Source organism: Elgaria multicarinata, chromosome 6 (genome assembly GCF_023053635.1).
Source record: "Elgaria multicarinata webbii isolate HBS135686 ecotype San Diego chromosome 6, rElgMul1.1.pri, whole genome shotgun sequence".
Classification (NCBI taxonomy): Eukaryota; Metazoa; Chordata; class Lepidosauria; order Squamata; family Anguidae; genus Elgaria; species Elgaria multicarinata.
In genome coordinates this window covers 7,377,660-7,400,043 of record NC_086176.1, presented here as the reverse complement: position 1 = coordinate 7,400,043, position 22,384 = coordinate 7,377,660, and the positions used below count along the sequence as shown (strand labels likewise).

General features: G+C 43.5%; 1 protein-coding gene across 2 annotated transcripts in view; it reads left to right on the top strand.

Moving 5' to 3' along the window:
* Positions 1 to 21,146, top strand: part of TBX15 (T-box transcription factor 15) — a 103,761-nt gene extending 82,615 nt beyond the window's left edge. Inside the window, exons 7-8 of one of the 2 annotated variants that reach the window (XM_063128929.1) lie at positions 10,040 to 10,137; positions 20,147 to 21,146. In XM_063128929.1, the coding sequence (XP_062984999.1) occupies positions 10,040 to 10,137; positions 20,147 to 20,931 (883 nt within the window). In that variant the 3' untranslated portion in view covers positions 20,932 to 21,146. Of the gene's footprint in view, positions 1 to 10,039; positions 10,138 to 10,925; positions 11,125 to 20,146 lie in introns of those variants that run through there. The other variant, XM_063128930.1, reaches the window with a different exon arrangement.
* The last annotated feature ends 1,238 nt before the right edge of the window (positions 21,147 to 22,384 follow it).

Genomic DNA, 22,384 nt, shown 5'->3' with positions numbered 1-22,384 from the left:
GGGCGGGGGGAAGCGGGCAGCTACATAGCTGTCCTTCACCCACCCTAGCTTCAAACTGTATGCAAGGCTATGCACCTAGTGACTGAAGGTGGTACTACAGGCTTCAAACACATGGACATGCTTAAATTCATTAAAATTGATTCATGTGTTATAAAAGTGAAACAATCCTGAGATTCACACCATTAGGATCTGCATAGTACTAGGTTTCACAGTTTTTAATCTATGGCACTGACAGACACACGTCTTCCTTTATTATTATAGATGTAGCAAGTAGCATAAGGATTAAGCCCATTCTTCCACTTTGTTGTGGAGAAGTGGTGGCAGGATTCCAAAGATGGATGCTAACTCTCAAATGCCTAGCTTTGGCTTCCGTTATTTGGCAGTTTTCATTTGCAGTCCAATTCACTTTGAGTCGCATGGTGACAATAAAGGCTGAAGGTCATAACTATCTCATCTATAATTAAGAACAAGGCTGGAAGATGTTAGATGCCTCTCTTATGTCCTTATGTCTGGATTGTTTGGTGGATTCTTTAAATTTCTGATCCTGTGAAAACTACAGGTGGCAGTGAAGTTTAAAACTGCAGGATTTTGATACTAGGGATGTGCTCCGCTCTGATTCGGATCACGAATCTGGAGCGGAGCAACCCAATCCGCCTCCGCCAAAGGCAGATCTGAATTGGGTCAGGGGAGCTGCGGATTGAGGCAGAGCGGTTCACCTCCATCCGGAGCGCTGAATGCAGGTAAGTGGGGGGGAGGGGGCTCACCTGGCTCCGCTGCCACAGTCTGTGCAGCAATGGTGGCAGAGCCAGGTAAGGGGGGAGGGGGCTTCTTCAGCCCCCATTTTGTCCCCGCTCCCCCACTTACTTGCCTCTGACGTCTGTCGTGGAGGCAAGTAAGTATTTATTTATTTTATTTATTTATACATTTTTATACCGCCCAATAGCCAAAGCTCTCTGGAAGGGGGGGGGGGGCAAAATCTCGATCCGCCTCTCCGGCTCTCACTCCACGAGAGGTCAGATCTGACCCTCCACGAGGGTCAGATTGACCTGAAGCGGTTCAGACCCAATCCAAAAGTTCTGGATTGGGCCACGAAGCGGTTCGGGGGGTTCGTGCACAGCCCTATTTGATACTCGATTTTAGGCATTCTTTCCTTATGGGCCCCTGTTTGACCAGATCCAGGCCTGCTAGGCCTCCACAATATGGTTCGCAGTTGTGACCTTGTCACCATAAATGCAACCCTCCTAGTCACTTCTATATATACAATGTGAATAAAACAAGTGGAAGGTGATAGCAGGGAGAGTCCCACCATGGCCTGAAGGCCAAATATGATCTCAGTACTCTGGTTCTGGTGTGTGACAATAACATCATCACTGAACACCAACACCTAGGAGTCCAAACTGAATCTAGTCTAGAATCTAGATTAATTTTCCAGGTAGCTGGGACATTAATTCAGTTAGTCTTAAAAGCTTATTTCTAGAATAGACTGGAGAAATCTGACTGCCCTATGTTGAAACCGGAAAAGGCATGGGTCTTAAGATCAAGAGGTGAGCTGAAGAGCTTATTTTCTCTGAGAAAAATTGGAACAGGATAAGAAGGTCATACATGCAAATGAACTAACTATATTCAGTGGTTTCAAGACTGGTGAGGCTGGTCCATGACCATGTGCTTGGCTGGTAGAGCTCAGGTGCTGCTGAATATGATGCCTATAAGATCTTGGTCCGCTGCAATTTCATTTTCCTGAAAAAGACTGGGAATCATGGAAACTTGTGGCTCATTAACATTAGGGAGAGCAGGAAATTGCTACATGGCTGTGGCTGTGGAGAGCTCAGTGCAGTTTTCTGTTTATGTAGAAAGGAACTGAAATCTTTAAGATGTTACACATCAAAGAGAGCCACCTGGGGCCTTGATGCAGGAAAGCCACACAGCGGAATTTCAGTGCATCGGGCATGAAGGTTTCTGCCCTGTTAATGAAGATTCTGCCAAGATGTTATTGTAGGGCTAAGCTAATGAGTTGCTGTAATTCTCAGAGGCATTCCTCAAAGAAACCACACACCGTAGGTACTTTCATGGTGAGGTTAAAGTAAAAAGCCTCTGCAGAGTCAGAATAAGAGCCCCATCACATCAGCGTTATAGTCCGCTGTCACGGTGCATTGCATACAAAGGACTCAGATGACGCTGTCCATGTCCTGCCCTGATCTTGCCTCTTCCCCCGCTCTTTGTGAGGTTTCCAAGTGCGGGGAAGGAACAGTTTTTCCAGCAATGCACTCAACCCTCTACGTGTATTTTTATCCCATCGTACTCAATCCGATGTTCTGAGGGGGGGGGGGCATGCCAGGGCAAGGTGTCCCTGTGAGCAACCAATAGATTGCAAGGGAAGGTACAAACAAGATCTGTGGGGTGGGGGGAAACAGGGATTCCGAGGAGAGGTATCGAGATAAATGAAATGTAAGGCTTTCAAACGCTAAATAAATGGAGGGGGATAATACCAGGGCAAATGTTCAGGTGTGATGGAGCTCTAAAGCAGTCCTGGACAGATTCTCTTTGGCATTATCTACACGTCAAACTAGTTGAATGGTCGTTCCTTCAACTGGGTAATCCTGGGAACTGTAGTTTGGAGATGGGGCAGCAGGGCAGCCAAAGGACAGTGGCCCAAGTTTATGTTATGCTTCTAACATAAACTCTCCTATAAAAATGCTTTTCACCTAAATGATGGCTGCAGAACCTCAGGCTCAGGGAGCAAATTTGGCCCTCTGGAGGTCCAGATCTGACCATCCAGGGTTCCCTGCAAGGGCCCGCCATTCCTCAAGCCCCTCCCCTCCCCTCAATTGCTGATCCATTGGCCGTTTCCTGGATTTTGCATGTTGTTCCCCTCATTCTAAAAGGTTGAACACTTCTCCAGTGGCTTAGTTACTAGCAGTGAGAGCTTTAAGTTAAAATATGCTGTTATTTGGGGGATTTGACCCACTCCTTTTGCCTGTGTCTCCCTGAGAGCTTTTCCAAAATGGAATTTGGTGAACATGGCATAGGAGACTGGGGATGTGGAGTCAATGATGCCCAGGTGCATTCTCACAAAGTCCCCTCAAGAAGGACCTGAGAGTCAGAAATCCTTCAGAGCTCTTCTATGCTAAACATCCTTTTTTCTGCCCTTTTGCCCTTTCATTCAGAGTAACCCAGGATCTAAAAAAAACAACAATGCTTTTTTGCTGTGATGTGTGAATTGGGCCAGCAATTCTTCAGGGCAAAGAACAATGGTTGTTTCTTATTAAGCTCTTCTGTTACAGAATGTTGTTCATTTAAAATTTCTCCAGCAGTGAAAAATGAGTAGCACACATTGAAAAAGGAGTGCATTTTTGGTGTCTTCTTTCACTAAAACTTTCCTGTTAGAAAAATTATTTTTCCACTTTATGCTTGATTGATGCTTTTTCAGTCAATTATTATTATTAGCTACTATAGCATCCACAAGGTGTAAAATTGCATTAAAAGCCTAGCTTGTTGTCCATTATAAACCTATGGTTTGTATTTGCTCATAAATCCCACCCAATTCCACCCCCAACACACGTACGCACGTGCGCACACACACACACACACACACACCCCTTTGTGGTAGAACCCTGCTCAACCCTTGCCATTCCCCCTCCATGCACTGACCAGACCCAGACCTGCTTAGGTCCAGCAAGGTGGCTGCCTAATGGGCCTTCAGATCATGCCCTGGGAATGCTTTGCTTTCATACATGCTTGAGCTTTGGGGAGTTATCAGAAAGCCAGAAAAAAATGGGCAGTGCTTTAGAGAATGTGCAGAGTGCCTTTACTTCACTGTTTATAAAGCACAATAGTCAATCGCTAGGTGCACCTGGGTTTAAAAGTAGTAAAGCCGTCTATATCTTAGAGTTGCTAGATGTTGCTTCACTTCCAAGTCTCCCCCTCCCCCTCCCCCCCACCCCCACCAATTTTTTCCCCCACTCCACCTGCCTTCACTAACTGAGAGGAAGGACAAGAGTTCACAGTAGAGTGGGAGCTTCCCACATGGTTCAGGGGATAGGTGATGTGAGTTGCAATATTCATTGATTTGTATGCCGCTCTTAAAACAAATTGTCAGTTTTATGTAGGGAAGCTTGGAGGATGGCAACAAGGGAGAGGGCCTTTGCAGTGGTGGCCCCCCAAATATGGAATGATCTCCCCGACGAGGCTCGCCTGGCACCAACATTGTTATTTTTTCGGCACCAGGTCAAGACTTTTCTCCCAGGCAGTTAACAACATATGCTGAGTTTTTAACTGACCCCAGAATAGTTGTTTTAAATTGATATTGTTGTTTTCATGCTTTTGTTGGTTTTAAATTTTTGTATATTTGTTTTTAATGCTCACAGTTTTTAACCTTTGGAAACCGCTCAGAGAGATTCAGTTATGGGGCGGTATATAAATGTAGTAAATTAATAAATGGATAAATAAATATGAAACAGTTTACATAAAAATAAGGAAGGACAACAAGATGTTTAAAATTACCATATTATTCAACAAATATCTAACATGGTAGAAAATTTAACAATATATTCTAAATGCCAATGAACTGGCTTCTTGAAAAAACAATGAGAAAGTCTTTGTGTGCAAGTAGGTAGGAGAGGCTGGCCATATGGAAGGCATTACCAAAACAAAGAGATATATGGAACATCTTTTCCCGTTTTTGAATAATGGAATCGTTTCATACATTACCAATTATTAAAATGTAATGGCACTAAGACCCCAAAAGAAAATCTAATGAGAGGTAGCAAATTCTGGAGACATATGAAAGAGGCCAGCTTTAATGAAATAGAGTCTGTAAAGTTTTCCTCTTTCTTCTTCCAGACCATCATTAATGAAAACATGAGAAATGAGGGTTTGCAATAGAATAGACAAAAATAGACCCTGAGGACTGGAAGTGGGGAGGGCACAGAAAAGGAAAACTCTAAGTTGACAGACATACTGCCTGCTAAGACCAGATTATGCAAAAGAACTTTATTCGTGGTTAGGAATTGAAATCCACAATACTTTCCCCAAGATCTCACAACACCTTATGAAACCTGTTCTTCATTTAGGTGCCTGAATTTAATTGAGATCTTTATGAAAATCTGAATCTTTGAGGGTGACTTGAAATTACACTTGGTGGTGGGGCCGGAAATGAATGATCATTTTAGTCAGTCAATCAATCTGAACGACCCCCTCCTTTACGAAAGCATCTGTAGCTTCAAACAAAGCATTTGGGGGTGGGGTGGGGTTGAGAAGCAGTCATTCTCCAATAGCCTCTTCGGTCTAGTTCTCACTGAGGTGGTAAATTGTATATTCCTCCTAAATATAGAAAACTGTAAATCACAAGTTATGGGGTGTGTGTGTGTGTATTCCAATGGTTTTGTCCCAAATTGCATAAATAACATATAAAATTCTAATCATCGTGAGCATGCGCAATTTGTGCAGTTCCTCCCAATAATATGTGGAATAAGGACTGCATGTATTTTCTTTGCCTACCAGGAGAGGCAATGGAGTTCAAACCAGGCTGTTTGTTAAATAAGTTCTAGAATGCTGAAGAAAGTTGGATGCTATTAAAGCTAAGTTGGTGCAAGACTATGGCCACAGCTAGACCTAAGGTTTATCCTGGGATCATCCAGGGTTCGCCCCTGCCTGAGCACTGGATCTCCTTAGGTCTAGCTATGGCCTATTTGTGAGACTGTAGGGACAGAACACTTTCAGTGCCAACATTCCCTCAGCTACAACATGGCTGCTGAAACTGGCACGGCGAGGGAGGCAGGGGAGGAAGCATGGTCAGTGCCCCAAGTGGGTAGAATTTCATATGCCATCTAGGGACCAAAGCTGTATGGAAGCCATTTTGGCAGCAATTACACTGCCTCAGTAATGTATTAATTAATCTCTGAGCTGAGGTAAAATCAATATGTGGGGGATTTAGATTTATTGCCAATCTTTGTCTCCAGGATCTCAGTACAGTTAATTATTTTTCTAAAATAGAAAAGTAAATTATTGAAAAGAAATCCTCACATCACTGGCCACAGAACACTTGCCTAAAGAAACTTTCTGCATCACCTTTGGAGATTGTTCAAGTTCAAACTTTGGCAGATGATGTCCAGGGTGAAGACATTCTACCCATTGTTGAGTGTAGCCACAGAGAGTGGGCCCAATCCAGCCAAAATTAAATACTTTGAAATCCCATTGATTTTGCTGACTTCAGCTCAACTGAACCGTGCCCAGTCTCTTCCTATGTGATTTTGTTGTATGACCTTGGCACATCAATAATATGCTCAGGAGGCCATTTTCTGTACAAACCCTGGCATGTTGACTTAAAGTGCTCCCCCTGACCAGCACCATTGACCTGCACCAGCTGAAATCTCAGGGCATAGCTAGACCTAAGGTTTATCCCTGGATCGTCCAGGGGTCAAACCTGTTCATCTAGGTGACACACAGGGGATCCAGTGCTCAGGCAGAGGCGAACCCAGGATTATCTCAGGATAAACATTAGGTCTAGTTGTGACCTCGGAGTGATCGTCAAGCCAAGCTATCACAAAATCCAATGCAGCCTGAGGCAAGGGGTGTGTGTGAGAAATGTCCCCCAACCACTGCCACGATCAATGTCATGGATATACTGGCAGATTTGTGTGAAACTGACTAGTGATATTCATTCACTCTCCACACCCATCTTTTATGTTGGCACTTGATATCTGTTTTCCTCACTCGCAAAATCTGATACTTCATAAAAGATGGAGGGACCCATAACTCAGTGGTAGAGCAAACGCTTTGCTTCCAGAAAGTCCCAGGTTCCCCCACAATACCTCTAGTTTAAAAATGGGTTTCACATAGCACGGCTGGGAAAAACCTCTCCCTGAGACTTTGGAGAATTATTATCCATTTCTTTTAGCAGAAGCTAAATCTGGCTACTTTAGAAATCCATTTCAGTCTACTTCCTGCCTTTTGAGTAAAACGAACAAATCAGGGAAGGGGGAACTGTATTTTTTCAGAAAATAAGTGAGCCTGACATTACAATTCCTTGGGCTTGCGGGGGGCGGGGAGGGGATGAAAATGATCCTGCTAATTTCATTGTGCATACCAAACAAATGAGTAGTGTATATGCCAGTACTGACAATTATGTGCTTTAAAAATGTTTTCTCTCTCTTTTCATATCTCCCTTTTAAACAATAACAAAAATAACAGCAAAACCACAACCCATCAGCACATTAAACAGATCCAACAAAGAGCACATAAGGGGGGAAATTCTTGGAGTCTGCTCAGCCATGTGTACTGCAATAGGCCTAGAATGCCATGTCCCACAGTTTCTTGATTTATCTCAATTGTACGATTATGTGCAGCCACAGACTGGAATCAGAACGAAGCCCCAACTTCACTGTGCCAAACCACAGCAAAACTAGGGCTGGATGGCATGGACTTCCGTTCAGAGTGTGCCTTCTGTACAGGGTGCTGTGCAACTGATATGGAATTGGTGCATTGCTTCCCCACTACTCTCTCTGCCCCACACATACACAAAGCAATTTGGGTCCTAAATTGGGTTCTGGGGTTTCCCAGGCCTCAACAACAACAAGAACAGCAACAACAATATCTGTTTGCTAAAGCTCTGGACACAGTTAACTGAATTTAGTTGCACCTGAGTCCACTGAAAGCAGTAAAATTAAAAGGCACAGTTAAAAGTCCCAATTGCTCTCTATGTGACTAACTTTCGTTGTTTTCCCCATTGTATCAGATGTTGGTAGAAAGCCATTGGACTCTAGCCAATGCAATAGGGAAAGAGGAGGCCATGCAAAAATGGCTACATAGGTCCAATGCCTAGTGCCATGCTTCAGGACTGGCTGTAGGCTTGAGTCCCCACCACCACCACCAATTGGTACCTTCCTACCCATGGCTTTACCTGGTGGCAGTGGTTCAGTCTGGGAAGTCACCAGACATTGGGCGCAGTGGGATGTTACAGGGAATTTAAAATGGCAGGCAGCTCCCTAGACCCAATTGCTGCTACTCAGATAAGCCTGCAGCTGGGGGAACAGTTGGGCAGAAGGAACAAAAAGGTGTTGGTGTCATCACTAGTGGGCCCAGTTGGTGTACTTGGGGGCTAGGAGCTGTCCACGCATGCTGCCAAACGCAGGCAGGCCTTGGCCATTTCCTGTTCTGCTTGACTAGCCTTGCTTGCTTGATCTTCCTGCAACTAAAGAGAGTCTCCTTAAGCAGTTTAGGACAACTGTGACATCCTGGAGCTTCATGAACAAGTTCAGTACATTGCACATGTTTCCATATGGGTCTGGGCTTATGTGTGTAGGCATGTAGAAACATGATTTGTGTGACTTTGGGCTGATTCACACATTTGAAACCAAGGCCGGATCTACACTACTGCTTTAAAACACTTTATAACAGTTTTATAGCGCTTTAAAGCAGTTAAAGCGCTTTATAACTGTTATAAAGCACTTTAAAGCAGTAGTGTAGATCTGGCCCAAGACACTGTACAGGAATGATCACACAGTGGACCCATAAGAACCCACTTCATGCCACATGTGACAGAGTATATGCCATGGGTGTATGTTTGAGTTCTTCCCCCTCAAAAACGGGCTGAAGTAGGGCAGTAATTATTGAGCTCACACTGGCACCACGTGGGAGAGGTAGGCCGGCTGGCCCCTTGCTCCACCACATATACTGTTTTTTCTGGCTTTCAAGTGTGTGAATGGCTCTTTTTGACATTTCTAGCAGTGTAACTCTGATGGATTTTGTTAGCTTTAACAATCCAAGGTCATATTTTTGTATTAACTTTGTTCTTAAGCTTTGTGTGGCCTTCATATTAACTGGAGAGTTTTGTTGTGAAATATTCCGTGCTGCTGTGAGGGTGCTATGTGGAAATACCTTCTATTCTTACTTCCAACAGCTTAGCAGCTAATAAACATGGTGCAACAACTTCTCCTCTCCTAAACTAGCTGTTAAAATATAGAGTTTTGCCAGCTCAATATATGTAAAACTTCTTTGTTTCCGGGGTGACTCTGGAAAGTTAACCGAGTGAAGTCATGAAAACCTTTGAGCTGCCAGTGCCTCTCCTTTGAGCTGCACAGGCTCCCTTAAGAGGGTCTAGGGACCTTAGAGATTCAGAAATCAAGCATGAGCACATTCTCAAATTTAATGAGCCATAAAAAGGCAGGCCAATGATAGGAAATAAAGCAGAAGTGAAATGAGTGAGTAATGGAGTAAGGTTAACTAGTCTCTCTCGATTATCCTACTTTTTTTTTTTGCTGCTTCTTTTTCCCAACCCTTCTGTAGCTTTATGGTCAGTAATTAAAGAGGTTAATCTGAGCCCTGAGTTCAGTTTCCAGTTCTGCCACAGGCGTTGAGTGTGACCTCTGGCATGTCACCTTCTGCCTCTCTTTCTGCATGTGCTATTTAATTTATTTATCTTCCTTTCAGGGGTTGTCTAGGTTCAGACCCATTGTGATTCACTTCTGCACAGCTTGGAAAGATCAGTTTTCTGATCAAAGAAGCAGTGCAGAAGTAATCACTAAAACTGCTCCTCACAAAGGAGGGGATGATTTAGGAGCAAACAAGAAAATTTTAAAGGGAAAAATTGGGAAGCAGATATTGGCCTGGTGCACATGAGTTCAGTGCCCGTCATGTGCCAGACAGATTTGCATAATTACCCTCATCAGTGCAGCTTCTTGTGTCGTGTGAACTAACGAGGATGGCCCAACAAGCCACTCAGGCCAGGTTTGCATGACATGAGAAGTCAGGACAATGAGAGTAATTATGCAAGCCTGGTCGGCACGACCAGCACATGCAGGGTGGTTAACAAGCCACAGTGGATTGTTAACCATCATGCAATTGTGCAAACTGGCGTACCATATCATTAAACATTGGGGTGATAAAATGTACAGTTTTGCACAACATCGTAACTGGCGGCTGTGAAAATGACTGTCAAGTTGCTGTTGACGGAGAGAAAAATACAATGTACGTAGTCTCATTTGTGAAGGTGGATATTGTTACGGCTCACCAACATTTTTCTTCCTCTTCTTTCATTTCACAGAACTGGCCTGGAGGCCATTATGGAAACATATGCCTTTTGGAGGCCCCCCGTGCGCACCCTCACCTTTGAAGATTTCACCACCATGCAAAAACAGCAAGGTGAGCCATTTTATAATGGGCACCAGAATGGTGGCAATGAAACAACTGCAGAGCAGCGTTATAATGGGCATATGGTATCCAGCTGAATTCCTGATACTCCTGTGGCTCTTGACAGCCAGGCAAAGATATAAAACAGAAAAGTGCAGCTACTAGTTTCAGAAACAGAGGAAGTTTTGAAATGAAGTTTCCAGAGTTCCCTGTAGAGCTAGTTCATATTTGAGCGATTGGTGGAATCCCCAGTTAAGCAGGGTTTCAGGTACCAAGCCTAGGCAAGGCGTTTCCGCCTAAGGATCTGGGGCTAGTTGGTAGACAATACTGGGCTACATAAGCCATTGTTCTGAATTTCTCCATTGGGGGGAAAAAATTCTCGCAGAGAAGCAACTGACAACTGATGGCGAAAGAGAATACCTGAATCATAGAATCATGGAATAGTAGAGTTGGAAGGGGGGCTCTAAGGCCTTCGAGTCCAACACACACACACACACACACACACACACACACACACACCCCTGCTCAGTGCAGGAATCCACCTTAAAGCATCCCTGACAGAGGGTTGATAGAATCATAGAAAGTAGAATGAAATCTGTTTAGTCAATGCAATGGTGGTTTTGGCGGTGAGGAACATCAGCAGAACAATGGATGCTCTTGTAAGTGGTCAACTTCCTGCTGCCTCCCTCTCTTGTTCCATCTGTGGTTCTCTGACGTATGACATGATGTTGCTTGTTTGCATGTTTACTGTTTCTGCACTGCCTCCCTGCTGATTTTGGCTTCTTCTCGTCACTGCCTAGGAACATGGAGCACTGTTAGATGATCCCTGCCTTCAGCAAAGGCCAGATCTGAAATAAACCTCTGCTATTATTTTTCCTGAGGAAAGTAGTAACATTTCCACTGTGTTTGTCACAATATCCTCCAAGGATTTGCATTCCTGCATATAACTGTCCCCTTCTGAGTGATCACCAGGAAATCCTGGCACAGAACTCAGAGCTGCCTTGGTCCTGGGGAATGATCAAGGAGGCAGGGAGGAGCAATGTCATTTGCTGACTTCCCTTGCTTGTAAGCATGTTTATGCTATAAACCTACGTCAGTTCCATGTTAGATTAATTATCATGGTTCATCCTAAGTCTTCTGGGAATTGTAGTCTGAAATACATGTCGAGAATTACCTGCAAGAGAGCCCTTGCTATTCCTAGAACTACAGTTTCAAGAGTTTATTTAATACATTATCCTGCCTTTCTGTCTCTCCTCAAAAAGCATGGAATTATTAGACTAGTTTAAAGGTGTAGATAAAATCCTGGACACTGCGAGGGTGCAGGAGGCTTTGAGGTAGCCCCACAGTGCCAGGCTAGAATTCTACCTACCGCTTTCCTCACCAAGAACATGGGCCAGATCTACACCAAGCAGGATATAGCACTATGAAAGTGGTATGAAAGTGGTTATATAAGAGGCAGGAGCCACACTACTGCTTTATAGCGGTATTGAAGTGCACTGACCACTGTTGTGACACATACCATATGCCTCTTTCATACCACTTACATAGTGCTATATCTTGCTTGGTGTAGATCTGACCATGGTGTGCAAGGGGGCACTGGTGACGTCAGACTGGACCTCTAGAGCCCCAAGATCAAGTGGAATACTCTTCCCTGCTTCCCTTCTGTCTCCTTTCACCTTCTAGGTGCATTCACACACAAGCGTCGCTTGATGCTAATTAATCCTCCAGCATTTATAGGGCATTGTTCACAAGTGCAGAATTTAGAAAAAACACACAGTTTCATCGCCATTTTAATAAACAATTATAACTTGATATGCAAATCCAAGGATAGTATTATGTCTGAACCAACCCTAGGACTTTTCTACATGAGGCTTTTAACCCACCATTTTACTGAGGGTTATGTGTCCGGATTCTTTGCGGGATTAAAATTGGCTCCTTTACACGTGCTTTTTCCAGGTTTTTTCTTTCTGTGCCTTTCTATATGTTCCATTACACAACCATTAGATGGTGCTGTGCAAACACACCAGGATTTCATGCCTCCATTCACAGTAAAAAAACAGACTTTCCTTGTTAGGAAACAACAAACACCTCCTGCTATAATGGTTGCAAATAGCAGGAGAGGCATTGGAGGATGACGAAATCATGTAAAATACCCGCAAACTATTATGAGTGAAGAATCATCAACATACAATAAATGCCTCATATAGAAAGGCTCCTAACGTGGTGAGTGAAACAGTGTCATGCTGTATTAAGAATGACGGCTCATAGGAATACATTCCTGGGTGCCACTCTGATCCTTCGCCCACAGTGCTTGAATGCCGGAGAGGCCCCTTAGCTTCTGGTTTAGAAGGACACAGGAGAGGGTTTAGCTATAATTTGATTAAAAGTGGAAGGAGTCAAGGGGTAGGGCATCTGAATTTCATTAAGCTTCCTCCTGTCTATTTTGCTTTCAATTCAGGCACTGCTTCCCCAACCCAAAGTTTGTTAACATGTGTGGAAAGACAATTCCCACATAATTCCATACTGTTATATGTATGGCCTGTCCAATATTTAGACATATGTTCCTGGGTGCCACTGGAAATCCCCTTTTTACCAATTCAAGGTTTCTTCAGAAATTTAACACAAAACCCAAAGGCATGCTGTTTCTATTGCTAATTATCTCACTCTGCTGTTGTATATATGCAAAAACCTTAAGGCAGCTGGAGTCCATTGACAAGCTCCCAGGACTTCATTTTGTGCTATTTGATAAAAAAATCTTCCTTATATCTCCCTAGACAAAATGTAAGAAATGAATAGGGTTTTCTACAGTACTCATTAGATCGGGATAATGGCATGGGAGGGGAAAATTTACCCTCCATGTGGCACCCTTGCCTTGATCAGGTTCAGAACCACCACCCCCAGCTGTTCTTAAGTAAAAAAAATTAAAATCTGAGAGGTCCGAATATGCATCTCCTGCTTCTTGTGTGATGTGGCCTCTAGCTACTATGAAATTGTGTAAGCTAGCCCTGTGCCCAGCATGGAACATGTTTGAACCCCGTTTATTTGTGAACATGTTTGGACTTTGAGACTACTATGGCATTCTATTAGGCCTTGCATTCATATCGGCACTGATAACCTTCTACCCCATTGGTTATCAAATAACACACTCATAGCAACTCCAGCAACTGCTGACATCGTCAAGTAATATAAGGAAAGGAAAATATTTCATGTATTTTTAGCTTCTTTAAATGCAATTTGGCAGCTGAAAAACCAGGAAGCAAGCCAACACCATGTGACTGGGTAGCTCTCTGCAGACGACCACCAACTGTTGTTTTGGCTGCTCATTCAGGATGGCATCAACTAAATTTTGTCCCCAATTCAGAACTCACTTGCCAAAGTCATAAATGTAACTCATTTTACACCTACAGAATTTATAGACTTCACTTGGTGTGCAGCTCTCCAAGAGGCTCTGAGAAATGGCTAAGTTCAAATAAAATAGGAAGTTTTAATAATATATATAAGATTTTGACCCTCTAGAGGAGACAGGCTGTCATGCACTTCTCCAGAATAACATGAAACTCAGTAGAATCAATAACTAAGAATAATTTAGGTCCTCTCCATACTAGCCCATGTTGCTAGCTTTGAAGCAATTTCCCATAGTTCACGTGGAGCTGTCAAAACAGCAGTAACACATTGCAAAACGAAATGCCTGCGCTGAAATTGAGTCCAAAATATTTTTTGTTCCCCTGGTTTCCAGGTCATATGTGAAAGATGGTGTCCATTTGACTAATTTCTTTATGTTTCACCTGGACTATTTCTTGCATGAAATTGAACACAGTACTTCCTGTGTTCTCCAACAGAGAGGTTCAGGGCTGATCTCTGACAGGCAGAAATACTGATCCATCCTTCCAAATAGCCTGTAAAGAAGGTGTTGTTTCCTACTAACTCCGCTTAAGGCAAGACAGTCAAAATGGGCTTTGTTAAACAGACACAAGTAGGCCATTGCAGAAACTGGGATTAACACAACACTCCTCCCCCCCCAACACAAAATGACATAACCTTTAGTAAAATAATTCTCAGATATCCTCCTACTTAAAACCCCAACTTAAACATTGGGTGTGTGTGTATGTGTGTATCCTACTAAAAGCACTCATAGAACATAATGATAAAACCATATAATATATTCAGTAAAAAGTAGAAATGCAACAACAAATTTCTAAAAGCAATAACAAAGAGCATAATGTAACCAGCATCAAAGAAACTATGGGAACAATCTTATGTCCCCTAGACAGCGTCTGGGGGGGGGGGGGCATAGGATTTTTCAGTTTTCTGGCTCTGAGCTCAGAGACAGCATTCAGAGCGCGGAGCCAGGGAACCACGCTCCCCTCCCACCAGTCGCAGCAAGCACAGAGTGAACCGCGGCTGCTGCTTCTAAACTAAATCTGTGTCCAAACAAGGCTTTGTTATGAATTTGCGCTTGGAGATAAGCAGACTTTATGTCTCCTGCAAACAGTGTCTTTTGGTTTTGTTTCTCTAAAACACTGTTGAGTAGGGGGAAGGAGGAAATGCAGTTGAGTGACTGGCAGGCCCACTTTCTAATCTTATGTAAATTTTACCAGGGGCTCCAATTACTGAGTTTGGTGGGATGGCAAGGTCAGGTCTGTGAGATGGCCATTCTCCCCATGCCACCAGGCTTCTCTTTGAAAAAAGCCTTAAACTTCTTTTTAATCACCATAAACTCTGCAGCCCCAGTACCTACCATTCTGCAACCTTGCAGGTTTGATGCCTGGGAACAGCTCAGTGAGGTACCATTTTCATACAAACAGCCCCAAAAAATGGGGGGGGGGAGGTGACTCATTCCCCCCATACACACCAAATTTGAGGACTCCTTGCACATAAACCACTGCACCTATCCTTCTGAAACATTTCAGGTTTCTTACTTAGGGCAACTTCTGTGATTTTTGTCATTTTCAGAATGGTCCACAAGGAACTTAGGGGGATATATACATCCTCTTTGAGTCATCTTCAAAATGTCAAGGAGGCTTGTGCATGAAAATCTCTGTGTCTATTCATATGAAACTTGGCAAACACAGTCCCTTTGAAGAGTCAACTATCCCTGCAAATTTTGTCCAATTCTGATAAGAAATAAAAATGTTATTTGCAGTTCCCCATTAAAAAAAATCAAAATATAAAGGTGCATAGCACAGAACCCTTGCACCTATTTTTCTGACACACAGCTGGTGTAATTGTCTCCTAAGAGGCGACGGTGCCTGCAGATATTATCCAATTCCGATGATGAGGAAAAACATTATAGCTTTAAAAAGAATTCCTATGATAATCAATGGGGGCCATGAAGCCTCAGATTTCCACATTTCTATTTGTGTTTGGTACTCAAGTCAAAATGGGTGGTCTCTGAAATGGTCTGAGCAGAATTGGGCCATTTTCTGAAGAGCCAAACTAGGGTCTGAGCCAAATCTGGTGGCTGGTGCACACATCTATGCTGTACTGTAGTATACTGTGTCCTGTGTGACACTACTTCCATTGATTCCTGAGTGATTAGCAATAGTATTGAGTAGATATGTAGTTTTGCTTTGTCAGACTAGGACATTGACGACTCCTCCTTTCAAGAAGGCCATCATCTCTCTGACTAAGAGATCAGGCAAAAGACAGATACTGACAGCCTCCAATAGAATGAAGAAGAAAAATCATGTTGGCTTAAAAAAAAAAGCTAACCAGCCTCTATTCAAGTTTTTCAAAAATAAGAGCCAAAATTATTCGGATGATTCACAACATAAGGGCTCTGGAGAAGCTGAACTCTTCAAGAATAACGTCACCAGCACTGAGATTGGCGTGTTATTGGGACAAAACAGGTTTGAGATTAATTAAATGCACATGGCAATGAGATGTTATGGGATTGGGTTAGGGAGAGCCAAAAATCTATTAAACACTTTAAAATGACTTCTTTAAAAAAAGAATCTAGTTGAATCTGATCCAGATTCTCATTATTAAAAATATTTGGCTCTGCTTCTTGAGTTTAATGAAGAACACTTAGAAAAAAAGAAAATGAGAGTTCCAGTAACTCTGTACTATGTCATTTTCCAAGTGTGCAGAAGCTGTTGCTGGCTCCTATATGCAATTCTCTTTCCCACACAACACAGATAGGAGATGCTAACAATGTTTTGGGTTTGCCAAAATGCGTAACTCCCCCCCCCCAAAAAAAACCCCATTTTGTACTGTGTCAGCTTACTTACCACGCTGCAGCTCAAACCCCAGCAATGGTTCAGAATGAGAATCCTCAGTCATTCTCAGCTTGTGCCATCCCTCACAAGGCCAAACTAGAGATGGCAACCTGAGCTGTGTGTCAGTGTTGTGTGGGTTTCCTATGCATTGGTGGCAGAGGTGGGGTGCTGAACTCTTCTCCGCCCACCACAGGCGCTTCCCCCAAGCTGCTTCTCCCCAGCTGTTTTTCTCCCTGTGGGATTCCTTTTGTTCTCACAGCCCCATGAGGAGAAAACACATCTGAGGAGAAGCAGCTTGAGGAAGCACGGGCTGAGGAAAAGCTCTGATCCCTCCCCTTCCTGCCCGTGCTGTAAGTCCCACTCGACCGCCACTGGATAAGACATCAGTGGCCGTTGAATTTATATTCAATTCTGCTGCCATTACATCTAGTTCGCCAAACACTCTCCACCTGGAGTGCATCAAGTGCAGCGCCCTCACAGTCTGATGGTGGATAAGCCTGCACTGGCACTTCTGACCAGGTTGGTTGTATACTGATTTTAGGCCAGTGCACAATCTCATCATCATAGTTCCACACCAAAGGACAACCCAGCTGGGTGACCCAGGGCTGTAGCTCGTCCCAAAAAGCCTGCCAAATATACAGTCCTCCTTCCGCAGATATACCTGCCTGTCATAATGATGAATATTTCACAAGTGTTTTCTAATACCCAAAACAGAAGATGCAGTTGTAACAGGTTACATGTATAATAGCTTGAATTTGTGACCTTCTGTAATCAACTGGTGGAAAATTCCATTGACAATGTGTGCAGGAAATATGGGTTTGAATTCCAGTGATTCCCAAACCCAATACTCAGCATTCTGGGGATAATTGCTATAGGAATGTCAGCCAGAAGGGAACTGATAAGCGCAGGCTACCACTCTTGAGGACATTGCTGATTCCTCTGATCAGATGGTCCTGCACCTGCTGGGTTTGATAAGGTTAAAGAAGGAGGCACCGAAGGAAGCTGTCTCACTTCTTAAATTTCCACTGATGGGCAGAGAGTGCGGAAAAACAGAAATACTACCCCATACCCAAACCTCTCTGGGCAGTTTACTCATGCGGTACCCCATACTGGAGAATCTATGGGGCTGAGCAATATTCCTCAAGTATTTATTTATTTATTTATCGCATTTTTATACCACGCAATAGCCGAAGCTCCCTGGGCGGTTCACAAAAATTAAAAGTACTACCTTCTCCAGCTGACTATCCAAGTCGGAATGAAACCTCTGCAGTACCTCCCACTCCCAACTCAGACATTCATCTGAGAAGGATACCATGCTGATGATATGGAAAGCCGTTGAGGTCAAGGAGGATGTCCAGAAGTAAGATGAAGCCCTCCTTGACTTCTCAGTAGCTTCCCATACCATCTACATGGTATCCTTCTCAGATGAATGTCTGAGGCCCTTTCTACACCTAGGGAGGGAGGGGGGATGATCCCAGACTTACCTGCTTCCAGAATAGTCCCTGGGCATCTAAACAGAAGCGTGATGTCCCAGAAGGCAGGTGTAGAAAGGGCCTGAGTTGGGAGTGAGAGGTACTATAGTGGTTTCATTCCAACTAGGATGGTCCGCTTCATTCCAACTTGGATGGTCTGCCTCCAGCCTGAGTTCCTTTCTTGGAACTCAGGCTGGAGGCAGACAACCGTTTTAAAGAATCAAAAGTGCTCTGATAGAGGCAATTTCAAACATGGGTTTGGAAGGATTGAAAAGTTCTCCAACCCCTACTCCTCACAACCAGCAACCCCTGTGAACATAGACACCCATGGGATAGATGCTGGTCAGCTCTCTGAAAAAAACAACATCAAGAACAATAACAAGAACTGTCTATCTTCAGCCAAGGACCACCTCCTTAATGGATTAATCCTTTGCTGGATGTGGCCAACTCTTAATAAAACAGCTTAATCTGTGCCCCTTTTTTGGTGCTCCTGTCCTGGATGGACATGTCAGCACCCATTTTGAGTTTGTTCCTTCAGGGCTTCTTTATAGTTGCATGGTTTCCCAGGATTTACAAGACTCATGTAAATGAAGAATCCTGGGTGTGAGTGTTTTGAACATAAAGCTAGGTAGGTCTTGTACACAAGATAAAGTACTGGAGGCTTTATTAGAGGCTGTTAACACTTCACTCACCTCAGTGTAGTAATCTGGTTCCCATCCATGGCTTTGATCTGTGAGAGCCATCTGAAAAAGATTTTGAACAAGCAACACTATGCAACAAAATTTTGCCCTCCCATTATGTTTAAGACCACATACTAAATCAACATGTTAAACAAAGTTTGACTTGCCACTAAAAAAAAAAGCCAATGTAATTCTGTTCAAGTTTACTCAGAAGTAAACTCTGTTTAATGGAGTTTACTCTCTACTGTGTTTGTTTTGGACTGCAGTACTAACCCTTTACTAAATGCCTGTACACATCAGTTTGCTGCTCTAGAGAATAACTGTTGCATTACTGTATGAAGGCCACAGTCCAGTTGGGGCAAACAGGGGCATGTAGTTACACTGTCATCATATCCTTTATTATACTATGTGAATGAGAATGGAAGGCACACAGATGTTCTCGTCTAATTCACCCCACCCCCAAACCTTAGTTCTTTTGTCCTCCCTAATTTAACAATGCCTTGGACAAATTAATATTTCAAGGAAGGGTTTTCCCCAATTCTTCCTTTGAGCTACATTCCATCTTGAGCCTTTCTCTACATCCCTTCCACCATTTTAATTGCAATTTCTTTAAAAACTGTTGTCTCAATCATTTTTAATATGCGACGCCTCTCCCTGAATGACCTGGGACAACTCCAAGTGGAAATTGCCTCTCATTAAAACTTTTACTTCAAAGGAGCTTCCTAGTCACGCACTTCTGACATAGATGTTTGGCAATAGAGGCTACAGATCTAACATTCAGATAGAGCTCTCCTATGCAGGGTGGGGCGGCGGGGAGAACCTGGCAGAGGAACCAACACTTCCTAAGCCCTGCTAGTCTCACACGCTACTTTTCCCTCTTCTAGTTTTTCTACCCCACCCTGCCCCTGGCAAGGCCTATGGGGAATGTTGTCATTCGTGGGTATTAATTCACAATTTTGAGGTTCCTTAATAAGAATGTATTCTGGAACAGGGTGCATGTGTTACCACAATTGGGTTAGATGGGCAACTTTCAAATAGTGTTTCAGTCACAAAGAGCATTTGGCAGTGTTGCCTTCTTGCTCCTCGGCTATTTAATCTATTTCTAAATGATGCTGTGGCATTTTTAAAAAGGCAACATTTTTCAGTGACAATAGAGAATAACAGAATATCTATCCTTTTATATACTCATCGATGATGCTATTTTAATTTGCATTTGCATGTTGCACTGTGTGGACTATGAAGACAGTTTTGTTTCTATCACCGCAATGAACAATTGAAAATTTTGGTAAACTAAAAGTAGTGGTTTTTAGAAAATACCAGATGGACATTATATGGGAATCCATTGGAGTAAGTTTCTTCATTCAGAAATTGAGGGACTGTGTTCCGTCCATCAGGTTAGTCTACCCAAATGCAGAGCGTAGCACTATTAACAGAAGCAACCCTTAATGGCCTCCTTTGTTAATGTTGTTGTTTTATAATTTTATTGTATTTGGTTTTAATTGTTGTTAGCCAATCTGGATAAGCAGCAGAAGGGAGGAATATAAACATGTATATTACTTCATTAATTTGTTCATTCATTAGGCATGTGTTATTTGTTTACATTCTGCATTCAGAGACCTTTTAAAATTTCTTTTTAATTTTTGTTTTCTAGGGGGCAGCACAGGCACTTCACCCACAACTTCCAGCACAGGGACCCCCTCACCTTCTGCATCTTCTCACCTTCTTTCTCCATCATGCTCACCCCCAGCTTTTCACTTGGCCCCCAACTCTTTCAATGTTGGCTGCCGGGAGAGCCAACTCTGTAACCTTAACCTCTCTGATTATCCCCCATGTGCACGAAGCAACATGGCTGCCCTGCAGAGTTACCCAGGGTTGAGCGACAGTGGATACAACCGGCTCCAGAGTGGTACCACTTCTGCCACTCAGCCCTCTGAAAACTTCATGCCTCAGCGGACTCCATCATTGATCTCAGGAATGCCTGCTCCTTCTTCACTGCCTAGCAATGGCAAGATGGAAGCCTATGGCGGCCAGCTGGGGTCATTCCCAAGTTCTCAGTTTCAATATGTCATGCAAGCTGGCAACCCTGCCTCCACCTCTTCTTCTTCACATATGTTTAGCAGTGGCCACATGCAACAGAGCTCTTACAATGCCTTTTCCCTTCACAACCCTTACAACTTGTATGGATACAATTTCCCAGCTTCTCCTAGGTTGGCCGGAAGCCCTGAGAAACTGGCTACCACCCAAAGCACTTTACTTTGCTCTTCGCCTTCCAATGGGGCCTTTGGAGAGAGGCAGTATCTTTCAACAGGAATGGATCATGGGATGCATGTGATCACTCCCCCCAGCAACAGCCAGCCAACCGCCAACGCCTGTGATAACAGACAGTATGGAGCTGTACCAGGGTCCTCTTCACAAATGTCAGTGCACATGGTTTAATGGCTGCTTGGAGTCATCATCTTGGTCAACAAGAATTTCATCATTGCTATTGGTGATCTCATCCCTGCTGCTTTTCAACTTAAAATAGGACTTGTATTTTAACAATACATGGAAACGCAAGCCATCTATAGCTATATTCCAAAGAACTTGACTGGAATCAAAAGCCTTATGTAACTCAGTGGCTTCTGTTCCCTATGGACACAGGAAATGGCATTGTTTCCGGAAAAGAGGGGGGGGGGGTTGGAAACCCATATAGTATATGCAATAACTATCTGAGCTTGGTGTGAACTGTTCACAATAGAGGCAGTCCAGTGTGTGTGCTGTTTCTTCTGTGTTTCCCAGATGCAAGCAACAGTCCCAGAAGACCTCCTTATAAAGCTGCACTGCTCATGAGAGGCCATTGCTTCATCTTTCCCTATCTTGCCTTCTATAGTTTATGATCCAAATCCATTCTCTCAGCCACTGTAGCAAAAGGAAATTATATCTGAACTGAAATATGTCTTTCTTCAAAGAGTTTTGCCTTCTCCCCTTCTGGAACGTTTTGCTCTTTCCAGAGAACAGTTTTTGTTTTTCTTAAAAAGGCATGTCTAATTGAAGGGCGTTGGCGGGGTGGGGGTGGGGATAACCATTAAAATGAACTTTTTAAAAAAACTTTGCAGGCAAAATGCTTCTATAACATGCTTAGCAGGGAGAGGCAGGATCTCTGCCACACAGCATTCCATCTTGAAATGCTGTGTAAGGGGAAATAGTGTTTAATTGACAATTCAGTGCCTAAGTATCATTAGCAACGAAGTGACAATCCATGCTCAAACCATAAACCACCCACAGGAGTCCTCTGTAAGAGAAGGAAGCATCCAGGCTGGCTAGGTGTTGAAAGGTGTCCTAAGCCCAGGGCTTGTCTATACCTTGTCTATACCGCATCATGGTTGTGCAGTTGCACTCCATCGTTTCTATGACACAGCAGCCAACTTGCAGCCACATCGCGCTTTTCGCTGCGAAACTGTGCTTTTTCGATGTGTCATTTTACGAAGAGTTTTTTTTTTTTTTTTGCTCCAAAGTCACCACGGTTGTTTGTTGGCTGGCAGCGGTGGCTTCAGTTCAGATTAAGAGAGTGGGTGTAGTTAGGGGCGGATCCCAGTACAGAGAGGCATGGGATTGCAGGGCTAAGGCCAGCTTGACATGCCTAGTAACGGTCGCCATGGCAATTAAAGTCTGGGGGACGGAAAGTAAGGACAGTGACGATGAATATCCCATACATTCAATGAACTATAGCAGCGCATCTGCACTGCTACAGGCTTTCAAAGTTGTGCAGACTTGCCAGAAAACAACAACAACTAAAACAGTTTTAAGCCCCCCAATATTTGCTGCCTATTGCCACCGTCTGACAACGGCGTTGCGATTTTTCCTGCCCGGATATCCTGAGCTCACTCCTGCCATATAGCCCTATCAGTGC